The sequence below is a fragment of the Schistosoma haematobium genome, chromosome 1 (genome assembly GCF_000699445.3).
Source record: "Schistosoma haematobium chromosome 1, whole genome shotgun sequence".
NCBI classification, from domain to species: domain Eukaryota; kingdom Metazoa; phylum Platyhelminthes; class Trematoda; order Strigeidida; family Schistosomatidae; genus Schistosoma; species Schistosoma haematobium.
In genome coordinates, this window is record NC_067196.1 from 75,880,783 (window position 1) to 75,904,531 (window position 23,749).

General features: G+C 34.4%; 1 protein-coding gene across 1 annotated transcript in view; it reads left to right on the forward strand.

Annotated features, from left to right (window-relative positions):
• KCNH8_2 (Potassium voltage-gated channel sub H member 8) overlaps positions 1-23,749 on the forward strand; it is a gene marked incomplete at both ends in the record, with an annotated part of 180,920 nt that overhangs the window by 137,013 nt on the left and 20,158 nt on the right. The window contains 6 exons of the mRNA XM_051218581.1: positions 10,649-10,718; positions 12,859-12,947; positions 13,802-13,954; positions 14,691-14,852; positions 20,694-20,763; positions 22,725-22,986. Of these exons, the coding sequence (XP_051075163.1) occupies positions 10,649-10,718; positions 12,859-12,947; positions 13,802-13,954; positions 14,691-14,852; positions 20,694-20,763; positions 22,725-22,986 (806 nt within the window). The remainder of the gene's footprint in view (positions 1-10,648; positions 10,719-12,858; positions 12,948-13,801; positions 13,955-14,690; positions 14,853-20,693; positions 20,764-22,724; positions 22,987-23,749) is intronic.

Below are 23,749 nucleotides of genomic sequence, written 5' to 3' on the forward strand. Positions count from 1 at the left end.
TTTCACATTTATAACTGTAAATGGAAAAAAAGTTTCTTTGTCAATCTGATTATAGATAAACAATTGATAAGTAACCAACAAAACTATTTCGACTGAAATCTATTTACTGTGATAAAATTTACGAAGTAAATCTTCATGATATATTATTTTAGCTGAGAAGCAACTTATTCCTGTTTACAACTAAATACCGATGATTACACATTTACATAAACTAATTAAACAGTGTTAAGTAGAAAAAAACTAAGTGTTGGAATAGAATCCATGTTTGTACATTCATGTAATTAATTTTCTAGAAAGCTCCATCATGTTCTGATTAGATGGGAACTCTTCGGCTCTTTTGAGGCCTCTGGAGGCTCTGTCATAGTTCTCGGAAGCCGTTCCAACAATCATATAAAACATTCTCAAATTATAAAATTGTTGTCTACAGATCAAGCCTGTCAGTTAAATTCTGTCAATGGAAACAAAAGTATTGATCTATTTAAAAAAAGAAAATGGACTAACAAACATTAGCTAGCTAATCACTGATAGGAAAGCATGTAAACACATACGTAAACACTTAAAATAAATGCATATGTATGTTTTTCAAATAAGTAAACGTAATGCTCAATTTTTATTTGGAAGTAATTCTCATTAACTGGTAAGTGAATGAATGTACTTACTATTTCTCATTAAAGTTTGAAATAAACCAAGATGATTCACTTGAATTCTGTATTACGTACCTATAGATGAATATATTGACTATGTTAGGAAAAAAATAATCGACAGGATAGCTTGGACCTAGATTTCCTGCTATTTGATATTCGTTGTCTAAATATATATGTGTGATCTTGATAGGACTGATGCTTACTAGTGGGTTGGTGACTCAATGGTGATTAGTGTCATGTTTATCAAATCCTTCTTAATGCTAATCAATTTTAATCGATTAAGCTTCAATGTGGACTGTAGTATAAGTGACACAACAATGCATGCACTAGGCTGAGATATTATGTGGTTGAAGGAAGTTAAAAAAATGACATCATTCACTATTTGGAATCAATCAACTGTAAATAGTTTATTATTTATCTCATTTTAGCATTCCATTATTCTTGAAAGTGTAGTAATTACACATCTTGAAATGCCATTCCATCTCAAAGGATTAGCTTAAAATCCCTATCCTTTTATAATGAATGTAATTATCATAAGGAAAAATAACTTTATTGAATGAAGTAAACCAAGTATTAAATAAACTGTTAAGTTATTATCATAATATCTTAGTGTATTCAAGACACGTATTTACATTTAGTTATGAAAATGAGTAAAGACATTACATTTTAAGTCTCAGAAAAACAGTACGATTGTTTTCAATTATTTTCTTAACAAGAGTTGTAAAAGGTGTTTTAAGGCTAACTAGACTGAATGGATAATGAAATGATATTGGATTCGAGCCTCAATATAAACGTCAATACTGATGTTAGGATAGACCTAGCTGAAAAGTTCCCAATCGAACGAAATATACATGACGAACTCATGTACTATTAACAATCCAAAATGTTTTAGACATCCCATCTGAGATCCTGAATCGTAGATTACTGCTATTTAACAGACTTCGACAAATAAATCTATGCTTCAAATCATGATTCAGGTCAATGTTTAATAATTTTACGACATTCGTTTATCTCTCTCTTTAGTTTTCTAGTAAGATAACCTAATACTAACACTAAAACTGAACAGGATTGGAATGATTAGATGTCTATGACGCATGATTAATGTTAACATATTTCTCAGTCCATCAAGTTCTCCTACTTTTTATTTTGTGCCTAAACTTAAAATAAACCACAACAAACAATCAACACATTTTAAGCAAAGATGGACAGTGGCTGGCAGTGGTATCCAGAATGCGCGTTTCGTCCTGTCTGGGACTCGTCATCTGGTGTTAGGGTAAATCCAAATAACAAGCTCCAAACCGAACAAAATGCGCAAGCCGAATTTCTGTAACATTACCAATCCGCAGTGTTTGGCTTGTTTCGCTTATAATACTTGTGAATTAACACAATATCAAGGCAATCTGCACAGTATGCACATATGACAATAAGAGACTGATCAATTACAGTCCTAAACATCAATGCGACAATTCATGTAAACAATACCATGTGAACTTAATCAATAGATTTACATAAAGCATAAACTGAAATTGAAATTCATATGAATCTCATATTACATAGATACTATCTATTATTTATTTTTTAACAATACAACTCATAAAATAAACTAATTTCTATCATGCTACATATGAATGATTTTCTTTTATAGATTCTTTATTACAATAAATAAATATTTCATACTCAAAAACTCCATCTTTGAGATATGCTTTTGTTCTCTTAAATCTAAGTTAATTGAATACCTTTGACTAATTCCATTTTATTTTTATTTTTTTTATAATGATTAATCTTGGTAATAGTAGTAGTTTTGGTAGTAGTGATAGTAGTAATATTAGTAGTAGTAATAGCAGTAGTAATAGTGGTAGTAGTGGTAGTAGGGGTAGTAGTAGTAGTAGTAATAGTAGAAAGAATATTGATAATATAAACAAAATTGTATAGTAACTAAATTTTCATTCATCATATTTACGACAGAATGCTTTTGTAATTTATCACTTGATTAAATCATTGGGCTATTTGATTTTGTCATATTTATGTATTTGTTTATATTATTTGGTGAAATTGTATTAAGACTTAATACTTATTTAAACTATTTTCGACTGATTTGATAGGATTTCAGTTCCATTTCATTAATTAACAAGATTATCAATGATTTTACTAAACTAAATTCATAAAACGGATTAAATTTCCTCTTTAAAAGAAAAAAGGGAAAAATCAGTTTTTTAATTGTTTAATTGGTAAAAAAATTATATTAGAAGGTTGCCAAGTTCCTTTTTTTCATATTTACATGTAAATATAAATCAAAAGTGTGATCGTTTCATGTATCCTTATTGAAAGTTCTTTTAACTGGATAATATAACAATGAATGTTAGCTCTACTCATCAATGAATAGAGATCAACAGTTTAAATGATATGGTATCTTCTTTCAAATTGTTGAATATAGACAACTATGAAAATAAATCAGTAGATAGTGGCAAATTTTAGAACGTCTCGGATTCAGGTTTATAGATATATATAATGAGCATGTTTAAACTTCGGCCACTATCCCCAAGACTGTTTCTCGAATTAAAAGATTTAGAATAAAGTTAATTTTAGAGCACATCTTTTAGATATATAACGGAAATCATTCCTTCTGAATTGTCTCAATAATCAGATTTTTAAATATGCAGCTGATGAAATAACAACTAATACATGAAATATTTTCTTTATCAAATTAATCTCGACATTCTGTCTTACTTCAATTTTCTAAGTTTTATATACACAACAAACTAAATGACATGATCGTAATCACTGGGCAGTGATCAATCAGTTGTGATTACACTTCAGTCCTACAAGAGGTCGGTCGCGACCCGGATAGCCCAATGGTAACATCCCTGACTGTGAAGCTGGGTGACACGGGATCGAATTCGTAGGGAAGCACCAGTTCCCTCAAGATCACAGAAACACCTTGCTGATGAATGCCATGTAGCAAGAAATCCGGGTTCAGAATTTCCTGTTGACTATCTATAATATTTGAAAGTATTTGAATTATCGTATGAACTAGAAATCCCAGAATTAATGCAGTTAAATCAAGAATTACGACACAAGCACGAACGAATGTATTGTATTTAGAATTCGATATCGAGCATTCAGCAAGTACAAAGGTATCATTAGTTCATTCAAACACCACACTGTCTCCAACCACCATCTTATCTCGACATAAACGTAGATATATTTCAGAGAACCAGACTCGGATAAAGGAGTCAAGATTTATTCTTCATTTATCGTTTCAAAAAGTAAATTGTTTATATAGGAAATATATGACTTTTTCATTTAACCTCGCTAATTTTAGTTCCATACTTAACAACAATGTCGAAGCAAGATTAATTGATTGAATTCCAAATGTCAGTCTTTTAAGTATTATCGAACTAGTAATTTCAATCATAGTAAAACAGTAACTAACAAAATGAACGTTATCTGTAACTACATGACCCGAATATACTTAAGAATTCATTTTATCGCCAACTGGATAGTCTCAATAAATCCCCTTCAACATATTCTGTGCTTTAAACTAGATCGTAGAGAGTCTAAGATAAAAATGGAAACTCAGTGTATTTGTATAATATACTTCAATCCAAAGGCTTCCACATCATTCCCCATTTTTTTTACATTAAGGTAATTGGTGACAAATTGGATAAGTTTTCACCTATGCCACATCCCTATGAAATAAAACCTACATCTATTGGATTCTATTCATTCGCTTCACAATAAATTTCTGAAAACAACACCATTCAATATTTAATATTTATGAGTTGTTTACTACATTTTCTTCACATTCTTTACAATATAATATTTCCTTTTCGTATTGTCATACTCACTTTCTAAGTATATAGTCACATTGGTTTAACTCAACTGCTTTTTCCCACTTCTAATATCTTTTCAAATACTAAATTTAGAATTTTTAGTAATAAGAACAAATGACTGTTCAGCAAGAAAGTATACTGTTTATAGTTACGTTCTTATTATTTTACACTTGTAACTACATGTTGTAGATGGGTTTTTTTAGAAAACATCTTGTATATTATAATGTTTCTGTAGAATAGTGAAATATAAAAATAAGCTTAGTGCTTAGCGATAAATTGAATGATTTCACACACTAATTCTCACTGGTGCTTCATTTATCACTAATCAATGATTAGAACAATTTTCTAACAGTAATAAAATTACTTAACTGTTTGGAGTACAGAGACTTATTTTTGGAAACAAAAGAATAAAGAATCATATGACTCACAGGAGATATTTACTAGGTTTCATAATCTCAAATATTTGATAATGTAATGTGCATTTCACTCAGCATAGTGATAATAATAATAGCTTTATTTAGTACCATAAATTAATTTAAAGCAAAGAATTAACAGTTAATGCACAACATTATAACAGATATCTCGTTAGAATTAATTCGAACAGTTTATCTCTTCTATACGCATTCAGTCATCAAAGTTTCCTACCAATTCTCCCTCGAACATAAATAAGGTACTTGAATTTCAATATATTTTCAATACAAGGTGTTTTAGAGATCATATAATTCTAATTACGTTTTAATCCCGAAATGATTTTAATTGAACCATCACTCAAACCCTTAAAGCACTGGATAGCCGTCTTGCTCTAGTGTGCATCCAAACACTCACTCTCCGGAATCGAACTAAGAACCGTCGATCTTGTAAGCAAACGTCTGGCTAGCAGACGTTTGAGCTGGTATACAAACGGTTTTCAAAATTATGGTAATTCCGTAATCTCTACAGAACCTTTGACTGATAGTGGTCATTTTCCCGACAGTGACTAGCTTCGAGATGTAATTCTTAGAGATCTAGTAAGAAGCAGTGATCAATGGAGTTCAACCATACTGGACGCGAGATAGTTATCCACCACAGACGATTTATTGAGAGTTGAACAATATCGCGAAATGATTAGACATGTACATTATTGGACTGCTGCTCAGTGGTATATAGTTTAAGCATTTGCGCGAAATGTTGTATGTCGAAAGTTAGTTTCCTGGATGTGGAATAGCAAGTGAGCACTGCTGAGGAGGCCAAAATAACTGTCTAGTGCTTTCAGGTTCTCAAGTTGTCTGGTGGTTTTAAAACAAAATTAGAGACAAATTGCTAGTATATTTCTCATCATATTTCTACTTTCTATCGATAAACTTCGATTCAGTAATAATGAATATCACAATTTGTTTATCATAACAGAAGTTTGATTAAAATATTTAAAATATAAGTGAATAAATTCATGACGTAATCAACCGTAGAAAACATTGACATAATAAGATTAGTAAAAGTGAAGAACTGAATAAACTAATAAATAATTGTCAGGAGTTTTGTGAAGATTTTAGAAATTTCAATAGTTGAAATCATGAGTAAGTTGAAGCTAGGCCACCATAGAAAACTTGGAAGCACTGGACAGCCGTTTCGTCCTAGTATGGGATTCCATAGCACTGAGTATCCGCGACCTCGCCATCCACGAGGTCTGAAATCAGGACATATCAATCTCGCGTAGACACGCACTGCTGAGGAGTCCCATACTAGAACGAAATGGCCGTCCAGTGCTTCCAAGTTTTCCATGGTGATCTAACATCAATTAACTCATGATTTCAACTATTGAAATTATTAAGTAATGTCATGGAAAAATTGATTTCAAATTATGAACAGAATAATTGAACTTCATTTACCTCCTTATTTTTTAAAAAATTAACTCTATAAATTTTAATGATGTCACCTCTCAGTAATAGTAATAAAGGAAGTGAAAGTTATTCATTTCATTTATCTAAGTAAATCGCGGAAATTCATTTCCTATTAACTTGAACGACGTTCTGAATCTAATTTCGAGAAAGTGAATGTCAAACTTGATATTGGTTTTCCTTTTCCCCCACCTCACACAGAAAACGTAAGATCGATTGATAAAACCATAATAACAATTATAATGAAAAATCAAGGTTAGGTGGAAATATCTGAATGGAGGTTAATGATCCAGAAAGATGACATGAATTCATTTTTGCATTGGTTGTTTGGATATTCCCATTGATGACACTACGGATGAACGTTCAACAACCAACTGAAAGGAACTCCACTGACCATGAGAAATCGTTTGATAATCTGAACAGGAGAACCTTACCGAACCTTACTCGACACTGGAGTGGATAATTTAAAAGATCACCACTATCATACGGGATTCATTCGACGGATTACACTGCAAAGTCATATATGAAGGACAGCTGGTAGACGTATATGAAGTGAGGACCAGAATCAGACAAGTCTGATTACTCTCTATTTCTCTTTCTTCTGTTTGTCGACTGGATTATGAAGACCTTGATATCTAAGGGGATGCACGAAATACAATGAACAGTTTGAATGAGGCTAGGCGATTTGGATGGCACAAGTGGCCGGGCTCTTCTATCCCATACACATCAACAACTGCAGCTCAAGACAACCAGTGTAGCAGAAGCCTCTGTATCAGTAGGCCTTAATATACACAAGGGAAAAACAAACATCCTGAAATACGATGCAGTGAACACCAAATCCAATCACGCTTGAAATAGAGCTTTTGAGGAGGTGGGAACGTTCACATATTTGTGCATTATCATCGATGAACGTTGGGGATCTGAAGCAGATAAGAAGTCAAGGATCGGTAAGACAACGATAGCATTCCTACAGTTGATAAATATATGGAACTGAAAACAACTGTCAACCAAAATCGAATTTCTACTTTATGGAGCTGAAACTTGAAGAACTACTACAGCCGTCATTAAAAAAATATTGGTATTTAGGAACATTTGTGTACGCACTGAATGTTCGTTGACTCGATATCATCAGTAGCAACACACTATGGAAGAGAACAAACCAACGTCCACCTGAGGAAGACAGTTAAAATATTTTTACTTGTTGCTTTCTCAGATATTTCAGGACAAAATAGGCACAGTTCTAAGAATATATCTTTGATAAATTCTGGCTGTTAAAAAAGGCTTCATTCTTAAGTTTTTTATCGAAAGATATACAATATTAATCAATATTTTTAACATCCCTTTAAAAGAAAATTATCAGTAAAAATATGGAAGAACTTGTTTAATTATGCTACTCCATAAGGTAAATTTTCATAGAGTGGTTTTGTGGAGATTGTAGTAACTTGATAATTGAATTCATGAATCACTTGAGGCCCGAACACCATGGAAAACCTGGAAGCACTAGACGGCTGTTTCACCCTAGTATGGAACTCCTCAACAGTGAGCATTCACGATCCCACTCTCGAGATTCGAATCCAGGACCTAACAGTCTAGCACGCGAACGCTTAACATTTAGACCACTGAGCTGGCCGGCATCCAACGGTGTTAATGCCTAGCTTCAACTAATCCACTAAATTGTGCCACCGTCCACTATTTTCTTTTAACAAATATCTCATTGATTTTACAAATAAATGAATCAAAGATTAAGTAACTCGACAACAAACATAAAGTTTTGTAAATATGTGTAACCACTATTATTAAGGTGTTACCACAAGTATAATAAATATATTTTTAAATGTTATTTGTCCAATACAAGTACTTTCGATTCAACAAACGAACTTGTTGATAGACTATAATTTTAATACTATCTTGATAATTTGAAACCATTTCATATCAGTCTTAAGGACTTTACTATCGTGTTAACCAGCTTCAGATTGGATTCTTTTCAACACAAAGTTTATTATTGACATTCCATTTTACGGATCTTTGATAAGAGTTCGTCGATTACAGAACAGTATATTAAAATATTTTGACACTCCTATTATCTATTTGTTTTGACATGAATCTATAATTTGGTAAACTAGATTCTTGTATTTGAACAAATCATGTGTACTATAAGTATAAAGCGGTAAATTCTTTTTACATTATTCACGTGGTTATAAATTACAATACGATAAAATGATAGATATCATCCCATCTACATATTATACATTTTATTGACAAGACGAAACCCATGATGAGTTTTGTTGAAATGCATAAAATACACATAAGTGTGATCTACATTGATTAATTCTTTTTCTATACATTTGAAAGCGTTGATTCATAAACCATTTTGATTGAGCACATTTGTTAGTTAGTGAAATATACAAGAAAACATGAAGAGTCAGATATCAACTTCAACTTCGTCTACAATTATTTACAAGCTCTCATTACTAAATCAATGTAATTTCTAACCAGTGATCTTGATATGACTCGAAATGGACACTATCATTATATCTTTGGTCTGAAATTAAATGCCCTACATTTTTCCAACCATATTGTGATGTAAGAAAGCTCAATAGAATGAAAAATTGTATGACCTTTCTGTAAGGAATTAATCTGGTCACTTGGCTCCGGGAAAATCTAAAAATATTTGTCACATTATCAAGAGTGTAAAGTAGAAAGAATGTATGATCTTGTTCTTAGTAGTTTTCAGCTATTCCTTCAGTTTACCAAAAGGACAAAAGTTTTGAATATATATACCTGATAAGAGATAAGTAGTTCTTATTTTGTTATTTTTATCCATATAAAATAAATGTTTAACTTCTTTAAGTATCTATATCTTAGTGCTTTAGGATAATTAGCATTAAGCAATTGACAAACGTTAGGCCCTCAATTATCATCATTTTTAGGTAGTTAAATCTAAAAGGAACTTTAAATCCCAGTATTAATTGTCTTGAAAGGTATCATCAATAAATATTTCCCCTTATGACTGATATCAATAAGTGTGAATCAATATCCTAAAATGAACATAAGTTATTTATACACAAATTACAGTCCTAAAAATATTTATAAGGTATAGATAATTGAAGAAATGATTTCTAAGATTCTGTTGTTATCATAGGGAAATGTCCATTTAAAACAATTGGAAATTCATTTTATCATTCATTCTTTCTGATCACTATTTTTTAATATTCCATTTACAAGTTGCATATTAAATTATACTCTGAAAATAGTCTTAAGTTATCGGTCATAAATGTGCTGTGTTCATGATAAATGATTTCGGTAAATAAATAAATACTCAAACGCACTGGTTTTCATAGCTGTACATTTATGCTTATACAAATATATGTTAAGAATGACTCTTAGTTCATGGGATAAAGTTATAAGTGATAAAAAATACTTTACGAAGGTTTCCCGATAAAAGATTATCTAATGTAATAGCAGAACGAAAGATAAAACTTATTTACTTACTTACTTACGTCTGTTACTCCCCGTGGAGGAGCACAGGCCGCCCACCAGCACTCTCCACCCAACCTTGTCCTCGGCAATCCTTTCCAGTTCTTTCCAGTTGTTAATCATCCTTTTCATATCTGATTCAATTTTTCGACGTAATGTGTTCTTTGGCCTTCCTCTTCTCCGCTTAAATTCAGGATTCCAAGTTAGGGCTTGCCTCGCTATGCAGTTTGATGATTTGCGTAATATATACGAAAGATACGAGCAAACCAAAAAGGACCGGATCATAGTTTCATTATAGGATAAATATCTAAAAGCAAATGGATATCTGTAGTTTCACGCTATAATTAATATCAATGTAATCCAAGACATGCGTTTATCCTATCTGGTACTCATCAGATGGATATATTCAAACAACCAATATACATATAAAAAGTAACAATTGTTGATAATCGATGTACATACTTTATGTCATATCAGTGATGATTAGTAGAATAGCAACGACAAGTATGAAAGTATTAGAAAGCGATAAAGTGGATGAATGTTTACGTTATTATATGTGAAAATTTTAGAAGAATATTTTTAAAACACATGGAGACACGTTTGTATAAGAAAAGTATTGATGTTAATTTGTTAATCAGCCCACAATCAAATATATGGCTACGCTGATATATTTTATAACGGATGATTAACATACACCAATGAATTAACACTATTTAACTATTAAGTCATATAGAACCTTATATGATGGTATGTTCAAAAGTAAACTTATGAGGCATTATTTGCTATACTTAAAATTTTCATTCATTATCCTATATTTTAGATTCATATGAGACGTAAAAAGCAGAATAGTGATGCAGAAACTGAGATGACTGGAGTTCCATCGAATTATAGTAAGTGGAATCTTTTCTACATATGTCTAAGGATTTTGTACAACAAAATGTTTGTTATATTTTGTCTTTTGAACAAATTAACTCAATGAAATATATGATAATCCTCAATTAACGGTATAGAATAAATGAAGATATGAAGAAAGCGTATATACAACTACAGAAGTTGATACCCACTAAGTTAATATTGCATTATTTTTTTGTTCGGAGGGATTGACAATAATCTCTGAACTCAAGTCATATCAATGAATATATTTTTTGTTCAATACCAATGAGTAAAAAAATAATGTTTCTGGTGTGACTTACATTTAGTTACGAAACACCAGAAATACGACTTTTCTATTCATCTGTATATATTACAAAAAATATATGTATTATTAACTATCTACTCTGATGCTCAATTTATTTGAAACTATCAGGTTCAACCTTGGTATTATTACCTATAAACTCAATAAGTCTTATTAGTGGTAGAATTCATCATTAAGGCGGTGTATTTAATAATTTTCACACTATATGATGTCACAGTCAGTGTTGTCATCAGTAAGATATTTCAGCTGCTACTAAAACCAAACTGCTACACACTTAAACGTGAAACAAGTCAATTTATAAACAGAACACTGTACTGAACGTTAATTTTCATCAGACTGATAGTTGAAAATTATGGCTGCAAGTTAACATTCAGAATAATTAATTACTGCAATGAATCATGCTTTAAACAATAATGTAAGGATAAATGTTTTTGTTTTGTTACAAGTATGAAATCATAAAAGCTGTAATCTTTATATCCTTATCTTACTTACTTACGCCTGTTACTTCCAATGGAGCATAAGCCACTGACCAGCATTCTCCAAGCCAGTTTGTTTTTAGCCTTCCTTTCCAGTTCTGTCCAATTCTTGCTCATTTTTCTCATGTCTGTCTCCATTTCTAGGCGTAATGTGTTCTTTGGTCTTCTTCTTTTCCTTCGGCCTTCAGGATTCCAGGAAGGGCTTGTCTTGTGATGCAGTTGAGTGCTTTCCTCAATGTATGTTCTATCCACTTACAGAACTTCTTCATGATTTCTTACTCCTCTCGGATCTGGTTTGTTCCCTCCCGCAGTTGGTTTTTGCTGATAATGTCTGGCCAACGGATCCGAAGTACTTTGCCTAGAAAACTGTTAATAAACACCTGTATCTTCTTGTTCTCCATGTTTCCACCCATACAGTAGAACTGTCTTGACATTCGTATTGAAAATTCTGATCTTGGTGTTGGTTGACAGTTGTTTTGAGTTCCAGATATTCTTCCGTTTTAAATATACTGCTCTTGCTTTACGGATCCGCGCCTTCACATCTGCATCAGATCTACAGTGTTCATCAATGATGCTGCCCAAATCTTCTCCGCGGACTGTGATTGGATTGGTGCATGCTGTTTTGTATTGGAGAATTTTACTTTTCCCTTTATGTATATTGAGACCTACTGCTGCTGAGGCTGATGCTACACTGGTCTTCTTCTCCTGCATTTGTTATCGCGTGTGCGATAGAAGGGCGAGATCATCTGCTAAGTCTAGATCGTCCAACTGCATCCTAGATGTCCACTGTATCCCGGGCTTCCCCCCAGATGTTGACGTCTTCATGATCTAGTCGATCACCAGGATAAAGAGAAAGTGTGAGAGTAAGCAACCTTGCCTGACACCGGTCTTTACTTCGAACGAGTCTGTAACCTGTCCTCCATGCACGATTTTGCTTTATATCCTTATCACCGTAACCTAAATCAGAGAATACTGAAGTTCTCACTATTATTTCATGACTATTTTGAATAGATAACACTTTCATCAATGAACTATTTGTTTAAACACGATAATAATTAGACAGATATACTCTTATTAGGTACCTTATTTCTTTTATAGTTGATTGCACATTAGTTAACTTAATATTTACAAAACTGACAATCGAATTAAAAAATTATTATGTAACTTATATATGATTTAGGTTTCCTGAATTTAACCTCAATTGATAATGTGAATGAGTAACTTTGATGCATTTTAAATGAAGCTTTTACAACTTTCATATTAGTCCCTATTTCAAATAGATTATTTCAACTAATTCAAATATAGTAAATTTTATGAATCTGTAATTAAGTTCTTTCCATTTTGTTTTTCAACTTATAGTGGATATACTTAAACCAACATTAACAGAGAAAAGACTGCAATTTAATTTACATATACCATGGTCAATTACTCCGAAAGGTTATGCAAAGGTAAGTTAAATTGAAAACAATTAATTGATCGGATAATTAAAATAATCCATAGTGTCATTGAATATGAAAAAGAGAATTCATCGAAGAAAATTTTCTTTTCGACGAAATCATTTACTCAAGCTGTACATTCGTATATATATATGGTTAAATGGAAAATATATGTCTATAGGAGGATAGAAAAGATTGCATCACAAAAATGGATTCAAGATCAAATAATAATTGATCGGATCAAGAATTTGATATTTTTATTTAAATCCATAAAGTTCATTGACGTGAACAAAATTAAAATAGAATATGATAATAATTCAAGTCAAATAAATAAATTATCTTAAGCCATTGATAATTAGGAAAATAATAAATAAATGTATTTAGAAATTGCAATAGTTAAAATCATGAGTCAATTGAGGCTAGACCACCGTGGAAAACGGTGAGTTATTCAAACAGCAACAATATATATACAACATTGATTTATTTTAACAAAACATCTATGTTTACACTATCCTGACTTCAAATATGAAATATTTGTAAATGCATAACTTAAAAGCAGGGAGAAAAAGTTATCAAAGATGATTGTTTATCCAATTTAGTAATTGCCTTTGAATATTTAATCAGGATCCTTAAATCACCAAGAGATTATTATGACTGTACATTAAAATCAAGGCGATCCTCTCAGGAAGTACATATCCCAATACAAACTAATTAACTGCAGTTTTGAATAATAAGAACGTAAGATCATCAACTCGTACTAATATTGGCCAGTAAATTATTTACTTTCAACGGTTTTCTGACTTAATTGCTGTTTATCTAAATCACAACTTTAAATGATATTACCATTTAATTTTCTAATGATTTAGCTGCATGAGAAATTAACATCAACATGCATCCCTCATTCTGATGGAAAAGCTGATTCCATGGCTGGTCGTGTGTACAGACAGATATTTCTCGATCGTGCAAACAGTTCGAATGGTTTTACTCCTTGTTCGAAAAGTGAAACAACTTACGCAAGTGTAAGTTATTTATGATTAATTTATTTCGTTTAAAAATGATTGTTTACCTAGCTGAAATTATTTACAGAAAAGCATATATTCACTTTGGAGGCATAAACTTAGACGTTATTGTTGTCCTAATATTAACATACATCAATTTGATACACTTTCGACGGCATATCAAGCAATGTTTATGCCAGGCCATTTCATGTTGTATATACGTGTCTGTAGTCCATTATTTCAAGTCGGCCTTATGGTTTCTGAACAACTATTCTTGTTACATTAGTTATAATGCCGCATTACACTACAATTATGAAGTTCGATTCAATCACATACATTACATACGCATAAATATATATCAATCACCAATATACGGAATAAAAATGAATCTTAGATCTACCTTAACTCACTTGATATGCCTAGACAGTATGGTACACCAGGTCACAAAACATGAATAATCCATATCACCTTGGTATCAGTAGGCTGTTTGAAAACTGTGAGTGGAACAATTAGGTATATAACGAGTAAATCGAAAGAAACCTGGGTTAACATTTCCTGACCTACTCGCTCACTATACTTCAATGTTTAATAGAAACAGGTTATAATATACACTGGTGTATTTTAAGTTAATAAACGAGTATGAGATATGAGCTTCCAGATTGTGACGTTTACAACGTTTAATTTAAACTATCTAAAAATTCTTAAGCATCACGATGAATAAATCATTTGGAAACATTCTTTATTATCCTATATATAGCCTACTGAGATGAGAAACACAAAAATTAGTCAGTATGAAATTATTTCAGCCAAAATGACAGAAGCAAAACGACTTTATGAAGATCTTGATTTTCCCGCAAATAATAATTCAATTGGAGACTTGCAACAAGTCTTGGGCAAAATAGAATGGAAAAGACCTAAAGTATGTTCCTGTTTAGCCATTTCTAAATATATATATATATATATATATATATATATATATATATAACTAAATAAACTACAAATTGGATTATACCTATGTGGAAATCAATCTATATCGATCTCACCTAAGTGATCTATCTTCACTGAACTAATAACTAATTATAGTTTTAATTTCTTGGTAGGTTCGCAGTCTATCAAACATTCAGTAATCAGTCTACACATTCAATTGTTTCTCATAACTCTAAATCATCCTCTATGTTCTATAGGCAGCTTCACGAGATTTGCTTTATACCCAGTGTTAAGACGTTATAAGTAGACAACGAATCATAAAGTGACAAGGCAGCGGAAGATATCAACTCTTTAAGACATATAGGAATGTTTTAATCAATAGAAATGGAAATGAACAAGCATTTTGTCATAAATTTTTATGTGTTCTAAGGGAGACGAGATAAATGTACCCTGAGTTTTATAAAGTTTGCACTACATTATATCTTTTATTTATTGGACAAACCACATGTTCTTTTTAGTTGATTACTGTAAGGAAAATATATTTTAGTTCTAAAGAACAAAAAACGATTAGGTTGTTTCCCATTCTTTACAATCATTAAAACCCAAAAAGCTCCCATCCATTGAAATAAATGTTTAGACAAATGTGCACATATTTCAACCACTTTATTTATGGACTATTGAACGAACTCTGTACGATGTGAAGGACAACTCATCAAGATACCAAAGAAAGGAGATCTGAGCAAATGTGAGAAATACAGAGGCATCACAATACTGGCAGTATCAGAAAACGTTTTCAACAATGTTGCTGAACCAGATGAAAGATTCAGTAGATGCCCAACTTCTAGATCAAAAGGTTGGATTCTGTAAGGATCGGTCGTGCACAGACCAAATCGCTACACTACGAATCATCGTCGAACAATTAATTGAGTGAAACTCGTCACTATACATCAACTTCATTGATTATGAAAAGGCGTTTGACAGTGTAGACAGGAGAACATTATGGAAACTTCTTCGAACCTCTGAAGTGAGTAAATGAAAAGGTTGTCGACATCCTCCGGAATTTTTACGACGAACTGCACTGCAAAGTCGTGTTTGGAGAAAAGCTGACAGACGCATTTGATGGAACAACTGAAGATAAACAAAGTTTCTTACCCTTCCCCTTCCTCTTTCATCTGATGGTCAACTGGAGGATTATGAAGACCTGTTCATCTTAGAGGAAACACGGAATACAATGGACAGTTTGGATGCAACTAGACGATTTGGACTTCACAATTGACCTAGCTCTTCTATCCCATACATAGGAACAAATGCAGGTCAAAACAGATAGTGTAGCGGTAGTCTCTACATTGGTAAACCTCAACATACACATCGAAAAAAGCAAGATCCTCAAATACAACACTGAGAGAACCAAATCAATCAAACCGGATGGAGAGTCTTTGGAAGATGTGAAAGCGTCCACTTATCTGGGTAGCGTCATCTATGAACGAGGAGGATTGGATACAGGTGTGAAGTCACTGATTAGCAAGGCAAGGACAGTATTCCTACAGTTGAAGAATATATGGAACTCAAGACAACTGTCAATCAATATCGAAGTGAGAATCCTCAATATGAACGTGAAAACACTTTTACTGTGTTGAGCTGGAACATCGAGAACTACCTCAACCGTCATCGAAAATGTACAAGTATTTATAAACAATTGTCTACACAAGATACTGAATGATCGTTGGTCTGATACTATCAGCAACAGCCTACTATAGGAGAGGACAAACTACGTTCCAGATGCAGAGGAAGTTAGGAAAAGACTTTGGAATTGGATAGGACATATTTTGTGAAAATCGTCAAATTGCATCACGAAACAAGCTCCAGCTTGAAGTCCTAGAGGAAAACGAAAAGGAGGAAGGCCGAAAAACACACCACGTTGGGGATCAGAAGCAGAAAAGGATGAATGGGAACTGGAAACAACTGGATAGGAGAGTGGAGGACAAAGTTGGATGGAGAGTGCTGGTGGGCGACCTATACTCCCCCACGAGAGGTGACAGGTGTAAGTAAGTCTGTATGATATGGAATTCACAATAAAATCTGTTAATACGCTTTTAATCAGTTAATTCAAAATTATAAATATAAACTTCTTATATCTGATACCCAATAGCAGTCATTAAATTTACTTTATCAGGTTAACGATATCTACGATTGTTTCCTTCAAATGATCTAATTAATTTTTAATAAGATACGTAAATCACTAGCGTTATAGATTAATAAAACACCTCAGGAAGAAACTGTAATCTGATTCTACAAAAACATTGAATGTGGACTGGTTTGTTGAATGATGTAGATAGTTTGAATTGAACCTGTGATGTAAGCTTATCGTCATCAACTAACAACATAAATGTTAAGTTATTTTTGCAGTCATCCACTTTATATAAATGAGATGACAAATTTCATTTTAAACATTTAGGGTGTTTGTGTAATATATTAACTAAAATGCTGAGGATAAATTCTTTCATTACATTATTGTATATAAGAACAAACAAGGGTTAATTTAATGGGTAAATTGTGACAACTGCAAATATGAGAAGCAGAAAAAAGAAAGTATAACCCAATATGGTAGGAATAACTAATTACCACATCGCTCTTTCCATTATATTTATATCATCGATTATCAGAACAAATGTATAATGTGAACAAATCCTTGATTGGTAACGCATCACGATCAACAGACATATAAATCGGATTCAAACATTAGGAATACGAATTTTAGCTAAAGAATTTCTTTCCGACGACTTCATTATCAAGCTATACAATCATATATATAATAGCAATAAAAGATTATGCGTGAAAATAAAAAGCCTAGAAAAATTACTTAGTTAACAACGGATTATAATCAAAATCGATACTTCCAGACCACTAAATCTCCTAAACACCTCAGAAGGAAGTCTCGACAGTATTTGATGTAAAGATTAAAAGACATTTCTATGTTTAGTTTTATTAACACCATATTGAATTAAATAATCGGTTCATGATCTCAATTAAAACTCAAAAACCTTCGAAACACTATACAAATAATTATCATGTGCTCACTAGTGACTAACTTCAAGAGATAATTTTCAGAGTCCTAGTGATAAGCGTTTGACCAGTGTCGAATGAGAGGCATTTACTCACTGAGGACAATGGAGGATGGTTGCGTGACATCGTAGATTGGCTGAACACCGTCGGATCCCGGTTCACTGATGTAGAGGTCAAGCGTTGGCGCGCGAGACTGAGTTTAAATCTCACGTACGGGATCATGGATGCACAATGATGAGGAGTCTCAAACTAGGACAAAACAGCTAACTGATGCTTTCAGGTTTTCAGTGTTGTTCTAACATCGATCGGTTAATGATCTTAATTATAATTCAACAGCCTCTACAGCCATATACCATCGAGTGACTACTCCGGTCACCCTTCGTGGAAGAGCATAGGCCTTCCATCATCATTATTCATCCAACTCTGTCCTATGCAATCCATTACAGTAATTTCCAAGTGCTATTCATTCTCTTTATGTCTGTCTCAAAATCCTAGTTTGAGTTGTTCTTTGATCTGCCTATTTTCTCTTTGCCTTCAGGATTCCAAATTAAGATTTGCCTCGTTACTCAGTCTGGTGATTTCCACAATGTGTGTCCTATTCACCTTCGGTGTTTTACCAAGTCTCAGCTTCATCTAGAATTTAGTTTGCTCTCTCTCACAGTGGGTCATTGATTGTGGTACCGGGTCAACGGACATCGGGCATCTTGTGTAGACATTTGTTCACAAATACTCGGACTTCTTGATTATGGCTGCAGTAGTTCCCCGAGTTTCAGTTCCATACAACAGAACTATCCCGACTTTTGCCTTGAAGGTTCTGGCTATAATGTTGGCCTATCGTTGTAAAAAACTGCTGCCACATTGGCTGTCTTCACCTACATTTGTTTCGGTATATGGAATAGAAGAGCTAGGTCACGTGCGAAGTTCGAATCGCCTAGCTGCATCCAAGGAACATATATTATTCCATGCTTTCCCTGAGATCTGCAGGTTTTCATAATTCAGTCGACCACCAGAAAAGAGAGGAAGGGTGAGAGTAAACAATCTTATCTGACACAGTTCTTCACTTGGGATGCTATCCTTCAAGCACAACTTTTCGGTGCAATCCTTTATATTATATCCACATGATAGCGGCAATATTCTCGAGTGTAAAGTGTTGTCGAAAAGGGTTTCATATTATTTTGCTACTTAGACTGTCAAACGCCATCCCATATCCAAGGAAGTTTATGTATAGTGACGAGTTCCACTCAACTGATTGCACAATGATGATCCACAGTGTCGCCTTTAAGTCTGTGCACGGACTATCACTACGGAACCCAGCCTGTTGATATCGAAATTGGGCGTCCACTGAGTCCCCCATCCGGTTCAACAACACTCTGTTGAAAACTTCTTGGTACTGACAATAGTGTGATTCCTACGTGGATCTCATATTTGCCCAGATCTCCCTTCTTTGGTATCTTGATGAGGTATCCTTCCTTCAAATCTTTAGGCACTTATTTCTCCCACCAAATCTTCCTGAATAGAACGTGGAGGATGTTTGTAGCTACTTTCATATCTAACTTCATTGCTTCAGCTGATATGTCGTCTGGTCCTGCTGCTCTCCCACAATTGATTTGTCTGATGACCATCCTGATTTTTCCGATCGCTGGCAGGGTGAGATCTATAGGTAGGTCTGTGTATACTGCCTTGCTGTCCAGTAGGTTGAGTGCGGCTGATCCCTACGGGAATTCCTTAGTGTTCTACCCACGTGTTCATCTGTCCTTGAATGTCAGTGATTAGCTTGTCTTCTTAGTCCTTGTTCGATCTCTCTGGTTCACTAGATTTCCACACCAGTTTCTTCAATGTGTCATATAGGTGTTTCATACTTCCTTCTCTTACAGTTTTATCCTCTGTCCTCCATATATTTCTGCTCGCCAGCTCAAATGCTGCTATTCACTTACTTGTTTGCTCCAGTGTATTCAGATTGTGCCTTGAATCTCCCCGCTCTTGTTCGATTGTTGTTAATTGCTGTCTTCGTGTTCCTCCCTTCTTGAATCCTATCCTGTTTTTCGATAGAGATCCATTCCTTGTGATGATGCTTCTTGCGACCCAAAGTCTCCTGAACTATGAAGTTGGTGCTGCAGTAATCTCTTTCCCTTTGTTCTCCATCGTGGTTTCTTCTTATTTCAGAAGATCCTGTAAATCTTGGGACCTGTTGTTGAGATTTATCTTGAATTCGTTGAGTTTGTCAGTATGTTGAAAGAAGTCTGTATTGAACTTTAGTAATGCTGTTTCTCCTGTTTTCCAGTGCTTATTGAGCTTCAGTTTCATCTTGACAAATACCAGATGGTGGTCCGGAACTATGTCAGCCTCTCTCCTGGTTCTCATACCTTCCAATGATATTTTGAATCTTCCATGAATTGAATTATGTTCGATCTTGTTCTGTGTAGTGTGATGCGATGAGACCCATGTAGGTTTGTGTATGCGTTGGTGTCACCTATAACCAGGTTGTTAGATGCACATAAATCTGCAAATCTGTAACCAGTTTCGTCCCTTTTTCCCAGTCAGTCCATGTCCTCCCATGATATCTTGACACCTGGCGTTGTTCATTTCGACTTTGGAATTCAAGTCTCATATCAGGATGGTCAGGTCGTTTCCTGGACACTTTACTACGATCGACTCAAAACTCTCTTCACTGCTATCATTTATGGGTGCATAGAACTAGATAAAACTCATTTTATCAATGTAAATTTTATTTCGCTTGTTACATCGTAAGTTTTGTTGTTTTACATTTTAGGATATTAATCCTTATGCAGCTTTTTGTACAAAATCTTATTCTCGTTTTGATGTTGATCAAGGTGCTCTTGGTAAGATCATGTTTCCTGTTTACCTTTTTTGCCTTGGAAATGTCAGTAAGTAATTGAATTAATGAATGCAGTGACCATCAACTCAAGTGACATTCAGCCTTTTAAATAAAAACATCAGTTTCTTACACGCTTCAGACATTGCTTGTTAATCAGTTTTTACCAGATGAAAATTTTAAGAAAGTGTGGACGAATACTTGAAAAAATAATACTGAAACACGGAACAAACCAAATAAGCTAAGACAAATACGTATTTGATAACTTAGAAACGCATGTCATAATTCTTTTGATACACTTTGTTCCACTTTTGGCTATCTGAATATCAAACAGGTCATGATGTTGTATTTAACCAACCCAACATCGAAGAAGCACACATGGACCTCCCAATCGATGTTAGCCCACCAGAATGGCCATCAGACAAATCAAGAGCGGCAAAGCGGCAGGACCAGACAACATTCCAGCAAAGGCACTGGAAGCAGACGTAGTGGTAACTACAAGGATACTCTACATTCTCCTTGATAAGATTTGGGATGAGGAACAAGTACCAAGAGACTGGAAAGAAGTACTTCTGGTCAAAATACCAAAGAGAGGCGATCTCAGCAACTGTGATAACTACAGGGGCATCACTTTTCTCAATACCGGGAAAAGTCTTCAACAGGGTATTGTTTAAAAGAACGAGGGACTCCGTAGACGCCAAACTTCGAGACCAACATGCTGGATTCTGTAAGGATCGCGTAAAGACCAAATCGCAACTCCACAGATCATTGTGGAACAATCAATTGAATGGAATTCACTGCTCTATATCAACTTCAATGACTTCGAGAAAGCATTCGATGACGTAGAGAAGACAACACTAAGGAACTCTTATGATGTATTAAACTGCAAAATTGTGCACGGAGGACAGTTGACAAAGTCGTCCGAAGTAAAGACCGATGTCAGGCAAGGTTGCTTACTCTCACACTTTCTCTTTATCCTGGTGATCGACTAGATCATGAAGACGTCAACATCTGGGGGGAAGCCCGGGATACAGTGGACATCTAGGATGCAGTTGGACGATCTAGACTTAGCAGATGATCTCGCCCTTCTATCGCACACGCGATAACAAATGCAGGAGAAGAAGACCAGTGTAGCATCAGCCTCAGCAGCAGTAGGTCTCAATATACATAAAGGGAAAAGTAAAATTCTCCAATACAAAACAGCATGCACCAATTCAATCACAATTGATGGAGAAGATTTGGAAGATGTACAAACCTTTACATATTTGGGCAGCATCATTGATGAACACGGTGGATCTGATGCAGATGTGAAGGCGCGGATCCGTAAAGCAAGAGCAGCATATTTACAACTGAAGAATATTCAGAACTCAAAACAACTGTCAACCAACACCAAGATCAGAATTTTCAATACGAATGTCAAGACGGTTCTACTGTATGGGTGGAAACATGGAGAACAAGAAGATACAGGTGTTTATTAACAGTTTTCTAGGCAAAATACTTCGGATCCGTTGGCCAGACATTATCAGCAAAAACCAACTGCGGGAGGGAACAAACCAGATCCGAGAGGAGTAAGAAATCATGAAGAAGTTCTGTAAGTGGATAGAACATACATTGAGGAAAGCACTCAACTGCATCACAAGACAAGCCCTTCCTGGAATCCTGAAGGCCGAAGGAAAAGAAGAAGACCAAAGAACACATTACGCCTAGAAATGGAGACAGACATGAGAAAAATGAGCAAGAATTGGACAGAACTGGAAAGGAAGGCTAAAAACAAACTGGCTTGGAGAATGCTGGTCAGTGGCTTATGCTCCATTGGAAGTAACAGGCGTAAGTAAGTAAGCATGATGTTGTATTTATCCAAGATAACAACGTCGAATTATTTGTGAAAAATATCGAACTCTATGAATTTTTATTATGCAAGTGTTGAGTAGAGCCTAACTTGATCAATTCTTCTTGATTATCTGTAAGGTGACTGTTGGTTCAGTGCGGTTATGGCTACAATTACGAAATATCCTGCATTGATGAATAACATCATACCATCAAATCAAACTTTCAGAGGTACACTTTATACAGGAGCATTTGTGTTCAATTTTTGGTGTTTTGGAGAATGGGTGGAAGTTGTAATCGATGATCGTCTACCAGTTCTTAAGGGAACGTGTAACTTGGTATTCATGCATTCAACAGATACAAATGAGTTTTGGTCATGCCTACTGGAAAAAGCATATGCCAAGTAAGTTCAAGGAATAATACTAATCTTATATTTGCATTTGAACTACTTATTAGTAGCATGAAATTATAAACAAATAATTCAAAATTATTTTTGATTGAAATCATTAGTCATCTGAAGATAGACTACAATGGAAAACCTGGAAGCATTGGACGGACGTTTCGTCCTAGTATGGGACTCCTCAGCAGTGATCATCCGCGATCCCGCACTCCACGAGGTTCGAACCCAGGCCCTGTCAGCCTCCCGCCAGGCAATCAACCAACTAGACCCCTGAGCCGGCATCCAATGGTGTTAATGTCTAACCTCAATCAATCCACGAAATGGCGCAACCATCTTCCATTGTACTGAGGAAGACACCTGTTTCTACCCGATACGAATTAGCTCCACTGGCCACAGCTTCTCACGAGAACTCCGTCTCAGTTGTCTAGTTGGTTAAGCGCCTGGCGCGAGACTGATAGGTCCTGGGTTCGAATCTCGCGGGGTTCGGGATCGTGGATGCTTACTGATGAGGAGTCCCATACTAGAAAGAAACGGACGTCCAATGCTTCGAGGTTTTCTATGGTGGTTTAGCTTCAAATGACTAATGGTTTCAATCAAAATGTTAACAATCTCCACAACCCCTAAACTGATAATTCAAAATTAACCTGAAAAAATCTCCATTACTGTTTCCTACAATCACTGTATACATAATCCTATAAACTATTTCTATTAGCCTCGTTATAGTATCAAGGTGGCGGATTATCCTACACAATCCTAAAATATTTAC